At 39.3% G+C, this 7,811-nt stretch overlaps 1 protein-coding gene across 1 annotated transcript in view; it reads left to right on the forward strand.

Moving 5' to 3' along the window:
* The window catches only part of SRRM1 (serine/arginine repetitive matrix 1), a 19,325-nt gene that overhangs the window by 7,094 nt on the left and 4,420 nt on the right, over positions 1 to 7,811 (forward strand). The window contains exons 4-13 of the mRNA XM_010000637.1: positions 117 to 287; positions 503 to 615; positions 1,040 to 1,240; positions 1,707 to 1,910; positions 2,451 to 2,555; positions 4,006 to 4,277; positions 4,425 to 4,505; positions 4,847 to 4,933; positions 5,588 to 5,732; positions 7,776 to 7,789. Coding sequence (XP_009998939.1) covers positions 117 to 287; positions 503 to 615; positions 1,040 to 1,240; positions 1,707 to 1,910; positions 2,451 to 2,555; positions 4,006 to 4,277; positions 4,425 to 4,505; positions 4,847 to 4,933; positions 5,588 to 5,732; positions 7,776 to 7,789 — 1,393 coding nt within the window. The remainder of the gene's footprint in view (positions 1 to 116; positions 288 to 502; positions 616 to 1,039; positions 1,241 to 1,706; positions 1,911 to 2,450; positions 2,556 to 4,005; positions 4,278 to 4,424; positions 4,506 to 4,846; positions 4,934 to 5,587; positions 5,733 to 7,775; positions 7,790 to 7,811) is intronic.

Consider the following 7,811-nt stretch of genomic DNA (forward strand, 5'->3'; position numbering starts at 1 on the left):
AGATCTTGAGTGTATATGTATTTTAGCCCCCATGGTAGTTTTAATTTAAGTTTAATATTGACTGTATGTTGTTTTTTCAGATAACCGGTTTGTCTTCCTGTCATATCTCTTTGCAGAACCCAGATTCCAAAATGATGCAAATCAACCTGACTGGTTTTTTGAATGGGAAAAATGCTAGGGAGTTCATGGGAGAACTGTGGCCACTGCTGTTAAGTGCACAAGAAAACATTGCTGGTATTCCAACTGCTTTTCTGGAACTGAAGAAAGAAGAAATAAAACAGCGACAGGTAGGGTGGTTTTAATGGAATTGGGGATGAGTGGTTGTGAGCACTGGGCAGAATTGGTGCCTGCAGAACAATTGATGTTTCAGTACACATGTTGTGTTCAGCAGAACTGTTCTGTCTGGGTAGCATATTTTAGTCCTGTTGTTGTTACTCAACGTACATATTTCATAAGGTCTTTGTGATCCTTCTGAGTTAAATGCCAGTATTTGTTTGCACAGATAGAGCAAGAGAAGCTGGCTTCCATGAAGAAGCAAGATGAAGACAAGGAGAAGAGGGATAAGGAAGACAAAGACAACAGAGAAAAAAGAGACAGATCCAGGAGTCCAAGGAGGTAATGAAAATGCCCAGAAAATGTTTCAATAATACTCTAGAACAGAGGGCAGAACACATGGCAACGAAAACATAATTGAACTTTGGCAATACTCCCCTTAGCATTTTAGCAGGCTGGCTGGGGTTGCTGCTGTACAGTAATTGCAAGTAAACTGGAGCAACTTTGGCGTATTGTTTACACTAAGAACTGTATTTGAAGATCTGTTTCAGACTTTGCTTTTTCTGATTTGGGGAGTTTGTTTTTTTCTTTGTTTATTTGCTGTCTTAATTTGCCTGTCAGTTACAAACAGAAAATACACAGTATCTTTACATGTAGTTAAACAGCACCTAGAGTGCCTGATTCAGAGCTTTTAGCTGCCTGACCCCATAGGTTTTGTTACCCTGCACACTTCACTTTGTTATTAAGTGGCATTTCTCCTTCCCAGGCGCAAATCCAGGTCTCCCTCCCCTCGCAGGAGATCCTCTCCCGTCAGGCGGGAGCGGAAGCGCAGCCACTCGCGCTCCCCACACCACAGAACCAAGAGCCGCAGCGTCACCCCGGCACCTGAGAAGAAAGAGGCAACTCCTGAGCCAGAACCCTCTGTGAAACCAAAGGAGACTGTTGTTCAAGAGGCAACCTCAAACAGGTACATGTGAAAACTTGGTCTGTAGGACTAATATTACCTCTTAAAAAATGGAAATTGTCTTAATACCCGTTTGGAGCTTGACTTGGGGGAATGCCTGCTTCTCCCCTGCAGTGGCCAAAGAATTTATTAAATCATCTTCAGTAAGAATACTTTTTTCCTATGTAGAATTCTAAAGGCAGAGTGCTTAACTGCTGCTCTCCTTTCATTGCCCTGGTCATCTTTTCCACGTCTGACAATGTCATCTTGTTTGCTAGCAGGGTGACAACATAACTTGCATAGACTTCTCTTTGAATCATTTTAAGTTCTTTTAATTTTTTGCACAGTTTTTGAGCAGAATGTCTAGCATCTTGTCAGAGGATGGGCAGGTGAATGTTCATAGCAGGGGAATAACTTGGCAGCTTCTAAAATGTTACTCTGGGAACTATGGTTTGTATGCGCTTATAAATCAGGTCTTTGTTTTTAACAGTGATATCCCAAAAGCTCCTAAACCTGAACCTCCTGTACCAGAGACTAAGGAAGCTTCACCAGAACGTAATTCAAAGAAGGAGAGAGAGAAGGAAAAAGAGAAGACCCGTCAGAGATCCCCATCTCGGTCCAAGTCAAGGTCAAGGTCTCGATCACGTTCTCCATCTCATTCTCGACCAAGAAGGCGTCATAGATCACGGTCAAGGTGGGACTTTATATTTGTCTGGATTGTGAAGGTTGAGAACTGAGTATTTTCTTCTGAAGGTGCCACTTCATGCAATGTTCTCATTTCCAGTAATGAGGTTTTCAGAGTTGTTGAGGTCATTTTAGGCCAAACAAAAAAAGATGCTTTCCATGATTAAGTGTGTTCAGGAGTTGCTGACAGTAACTAACACTGACTGGACAAGGTATGGGATCCTGCCTGCAGAGTCTGAGCTTGTTAGATAGTGGGAATCATGTAGCTTTCTTTTAGGAGATAGGTCTGATGCTGAGAATGTTGTAAATTACATTTTTCCTTTTATTGGATTATTTTACTTCTTAGTAGAGAGATGTTGATAAACTTTATAGCACTGCATGTGTCTGAATGAACCACTTTGCATTACAATCTAAATGCTGCTTCAATGTGATGCACCTGGAGAAAAGCAACTTCATGCTCAGTGTCTTGAGGATCAAGTTCCTCAAATCTCACGATTAGGTAGTTCCTTTTCATTTGAATTTTTGATTGTGACAAGTCTTACTCTCCTAGAAGGCGACCAAGCCCGAGACGACGGCCATCTCCAAGGAGAAGGAGCCCTCCAAGGAGAATGCCTCCCCCACCCAGACACAGAAGAAGCAGATCCCCTGTCAGGCGGTAAGATTCTCTTTTTTGAGACAAATGAAAATGTTTTAACTTTGAGAAGGTCACATGAGTTTTGAGGAATGAGTGTTATCAAAATTACCTTTTTCACCTTAGTGTTGGCGGGTGTATGACCTGAGTGATGTAAAAACTGCAGGGTAGTGTTTCAGCAATGTGTTCTGGGGGAACATTCTAGCTGTGAAATTACTTCTTTTGAGTTGAAGTAGTGATGAGAATTCCACCTTTTTTGAGAAGTGGCAGTTTCATAACTGGAACTTCAAATGGCTCTGTACAGTTCCCAGCACAGATTGACATGACATCTTTTATGACTTTTTTTGCTTTGAGTCTTAAACCATATTTTTTTTCCTGTGTGGGGAAAAAAAAATTAACAAGTAACTGGATTCTACATTTTGGGAGTTTTTTTACTTATAACTTCTACCACATAAAATGAAAATAAAAATTAAATTTTGACTTGAAATGTGTTTCTTCATGTTCTTTTATGTAAAAAAAAAATAATCTTCAAGTCTGCTCCCTGGTGTTAGAGATGACATTTTTGACAGCATAAGCAATTGTTATAGGAGCAAAGCTCTGAGTCTTCATAGGAAGGGAATGGATTCCTGCCCTCTTCATAGGAAGAGAATTTAAGTTCTGCTTCCTGTGTGCAGCAGTTGCTCTTTCTCAGTTGGAATAGTTCTCCCTTTTTATGACAATGTGGTGACTTCTGTTTTTTTCCAAGTTTGTCAAGATGTTGATTTCCCACAGTTACTGGGAAAACTGTGAAAAGTATCAAATATGTGTGTTGCAAGATGTACAAGAGCTCCCTTTCAGCAAATGTTTATCTCACTCAAGGTAGGGTTTCTTTTTTCCAGGTTCTCAGGAATTCTGCAGCCAAAGGTGGATTCTGCAGGTACACAATTGCAACAGAACTTGCCACAAATTTTGCCGCAGAATTCTAGAGGCCCTACCTTTTTAAAATTATAAAGTTAAGATGGAAGACTAGAACATAAGAATAGATAGATTGGTTCTGACTTGCTAAGTTGTCTGAAATTTTTACCTCCTGGTATAAAAAGCTTTTTAGTGTGCTTGCACACTGAACTCCTAAAACAGTCAGTTCTGAAGATGAGTAAATCAGACGTGCTAACACAGAGAACTCTCTTAACAAGCAAAAAGTTAGAAAACCCAAACAAAACTAATTCTGCCAGGAGAAAAGCTCAGTTGTAGCCCCTAGACTGACAGAAGGCAAGCAAAGGTGACACTAACAATTTTTTGCTCACTGTGTAGTTTAAAAATAACCGTGAAAGATTGGTTGGTATTCTCCTTCAAACAAAGTGTGGAAGGCTGTCCACCATGTTTTGGAAGTGCTGTTGTATGTGGCTCTATATATGTGCTTGCAAACAAATGCAGTTCTTTGTTCATGCTCAAACACTTCTGAAGTCAGGTTCTAATTCTAATATTTGATTTACAGGAGAAGAAGGTCATCAGCATCCCTCTCTGGCAGTAGCTCTTCCTCCTCCTCCTCACGTTCCCGATCGCCACCAAAGAAACCACCCAAAAGAACTGTATCCAGCCCTCCTCGGAAAACTCGTAGGCTCTCTCCATCTGCCAGCCCCCCAAGGAGGAGGCACAGACCATCCCCACCAGCAAGTCCACCTCCAAAACCACGTAGGTCTCCAACACCCCAGCAGTCCAATCGGGCAAGAAAAAGCCGTGGTTCTGTTTCACCTGGCAGAGCATCAGGTAATCGGAATGAAAAAATTGTCTTCCAGCAGCTTTTATTATTTTGTGCTTTTGGTTCCTCCAAGGTGGTGTGTGCAGTTTGTATGAGCAGGAATGCATGCAGGAATGTAACAAATTGCAACTGAGTTATTTGACTTTGTCTTTTAGCAACCAAACATAAGAGTACTGAAAAAAGAGAATCTCCTTCGCCAGCACCGAAACCAAGGAAAGCAGAACTCTCTGAATCAGGTGAGACTCTCACTTTTCAAGACTGGTTTTGGGTGGGTTTTTAATCAAAGATGCACAACAACAAAATGCACTTGTTGAAGTGCTGATCCCTCTTTGATAGACTGGCACTGAAAGCAAGAGTTTTCAGAAACAAAGATGATCACTCATACTGCTTCAAATATTTCTATCCAAGTTTTCTTGGAAAAAAGCTCAGCCAAAGGATCTTCCAGCCTCAGTCTTATCTTAAGATTTAAAAAAAACCAAACACATGCTTGCTGGTGTACTATAATATGACTTTTGCCTGAATAAGGCAAATTTGTATCCTCAGCTTAAATATTCTATCCATGTTTGTACCTTTTCAGAAGAAGATAAAGGAGGCAAAATGGCTGCAGCAGATTCAGTTCAACAGAGGCGTCAGTACAGAAGGCAAAACCAACAGTCTTCATCTGGTATGGATGGCATGGATTTCCTAAAGCTGGGTTGCAGTTTATTTTCATAGGGAGTAATTAATGTTAAATACTGATGAAAATGATTTGCTCTGTGCTGTTATAAACTTAATTGTAGATTTGCCACCTATAATGAAGTCACTTTAATTATTACTCATGAAGATTAAAGTATAATTTTTCGAGATTGTTTTGTATCTCTTAATTGGTTTATATCTTTGAAATTTGCACTTTTAAACTCTTACCATCACAGATAAATATTGCTTGCTATGGATTAGTGGATCTGTTGCTGCAATGAGTTATTTCCTAATATATTGGACTCTTGCATGCTTGAGATTGGTACATTAATCTTGGTCTGGTGTAGGTTTTTGTCCGCTTAATGTATCTGTAAATAATTGCAGCTCATCTTTTTTAATTACCTGGCTGGTGACATTTTATGTGGACAGTTATGCTTCTGCAAATATTTTTACTCACTTCTGATGGATTTATTTAATACTTTACTCCAACCCTCATGTTTAGTTGAATGGCCTTTAAATAGAGGCTGCTTACATTGTGGGAGTGGAGCTTAGTAGTTTAAACTGCTTTAAACAGTTACTATCAGTAACTGTTAATATTGTTGTGAGAATCATTTTCCAGAGAGTGATTCTTCTACGTTTGTAGATTCTGGTTCTTCATCTTCATCAGAGGAGGAAAGACCCAAAAGATCCAACGTGAAGAACGGGGAGGTCGGCAGGCGCCGGCACCATTCGCATTCCCGCAGCCCTTCACCATCTCCGCGGAAACGACAGAAGGAATCCTCCCCTCGGTAATTCCTTCTGAAGTTGAACCTGACATCTCTTTTCTTAACTCTTTAATTCATGTTTATCTGCCCTGCAATTGTCAGCAAATCCACAACAGAATTAAGCTGTGTCCAGTTTGCCCAATCTTGTTTCAAGATTGCATTCTTGTTATGCTCATTTGTTAAGAATTACCCTGAAGTTTTGATTTGAAGATGTTTTTTGCTTCAAATACATGGCAGATAGATTTGTCTTGTTTTGCTTTCCCTCCACTGCTATCAGGATGCAGATGGAAAAGAGGTGGCAATCGCCAGTGATGAAAAGGTTGGTTAGAAATTGATCTGTTCAAAAGGATTTACACATAGAAAATCATTTAGTCAGGCTCTCATTTATTTTGTCATGGATAAGTACTTGCCATCCTTTGGACTTGCACACTTGAAGTAGTAAGGTGAAGGAAATTCAGACTAATGCATTCCTTAATGTGTTGGATCTGGGACCATTTCACTGGCAAAAAAAAAAAAACTTTCATTGTTCACTGTGTGTTAATTGACATAAGCATCTGACAGCTAATAACTCTAATGTTACTAGATTCTCACTGATATCTGAAAACAGCTGAACACTTGTGCACTTCAGAGCTTTTCTTATTCCACACATAGATATTTGAATGATTTGTGAGTGTGACTTTGTGTTCTTGCTGCCATTGATATTCTGGTTAAAACACTTCCACAGACTGCAACAAGGGATGGAGATCTGGGTCACAGATAATTAGAATTTTCATAAGTCTCATTCATTAGATATTTGGAACTCCCAAGTAGTAGACTAATAGCAAACACCTACTTTGTTTTCTTATGTAGGCAGTATTGTTAACACTTCTTTGGGAAATTGTTTGCTCTCTTGATCTCAGAATATAGGAAGGTGCACAGTACTGTGCTTACTTAGTTTATTAATCTGATATAATGACCCTTGTGAGCAATCAGTAATTAAGACCTAGGTGGAAGATAGTTGCAGCACACTTAATGATGGATGAGATTAGGTATGACTACTGCAAGTTTAGATCATTCTAATTATGGATCTTGTCAAACAATTCTGTGTAAAACAGGTTAGAATTCAAATATCTTAATCTGTTTTGTAACATTAAATTTGCCTGTTGTGTAAATACACTTTTAATTAGGACAGCCACAACATTGGAAGGTTGGTATTTTTTTGGATCATAAAAGAACATCATTGTCTTTTGAAGCAAGCTCTTGGTAAAAATTGAAACTCATTGCCTTGCAGAATGACAAGCCAGCATATTTGAAATCAAATCTCAATTTAAGTAGATGAGCTTTGCTTTTTAATTACTCTCATTTTTTCCTTTACCCAGTCATGTTATCTGGATTGCTTTTTTTATTAAAAAAAAGGAATGTTTTACTTTACAAAGTGCCAATATTCCTCTTCTTTAACACTCTAGGAGGGTCTGTGCTTAAAATTTCCCCTCCCAAAAGTCTGTAGTAAACCTTGCAGAGCAGAAAATGGCTCATTTTGTGAATAATTAGATAGTTTAGCAGCAGCTTTGATTTTTATCTGCATGTCAAGAAACCAGTAATTTTGGGTTTCAGATCCATAGATAAAAGCTGTTTCCAGGAGTAGTTTCACCCTGTTTAGTCCAACTCAGACTGCTACTGAGCTTTGGTCTGCCTGGCACAGCTGAGCATTTCCATTTCCTCCTTTGTGTTGGATCTAACAATCCTGGCTCTGCAGGATAGCAAAGAGGTGGTTTTTGGTTGGATGAGCCTCCTGGGGGTTCAGCAAGCTGGTCTTGACTCATTAGATGATCACTAGATTCCATGCAAGGGAAATGGCAGAAATGAGCTTTCAAGGAGAAAAAAAAATGGGAAGGATTTGGGCTTCCTCTTTGGATACAAGGTACAAATAGACCAGATTAAGCAAAATGTGGAATTGTGTCATGGCTGCTCCAGTGGGCTCTGAAAATTCCAGTGAAATGTGTTCTCACCCTCTTTCAAAAGCGAGTCTTATTTTTTTTTTCAGTCTCCTCATCTTAATTTTGTTTCAAAATGCATGATGATTTAAAGCAGAAGAACAAAATAAGAATCTCGTGATTCCATTGT

Source organism: Chaetura pelagica, unplaced genomic scaffold (genome assembly GCF_000747805.2).
Source record: "Chaetura pelagica isolate M959 unplaced genomic scaffold, ChaPel_1.0 scaffold676, whole genome shotgun sequence".
Classification (NCBI taxonomy): domain Eukaryota; kingdom Metazoa; phylum Chordata; class Aves; order Apodiformes; family Apodidae; genus Chaetura; species Chaetura pelagica.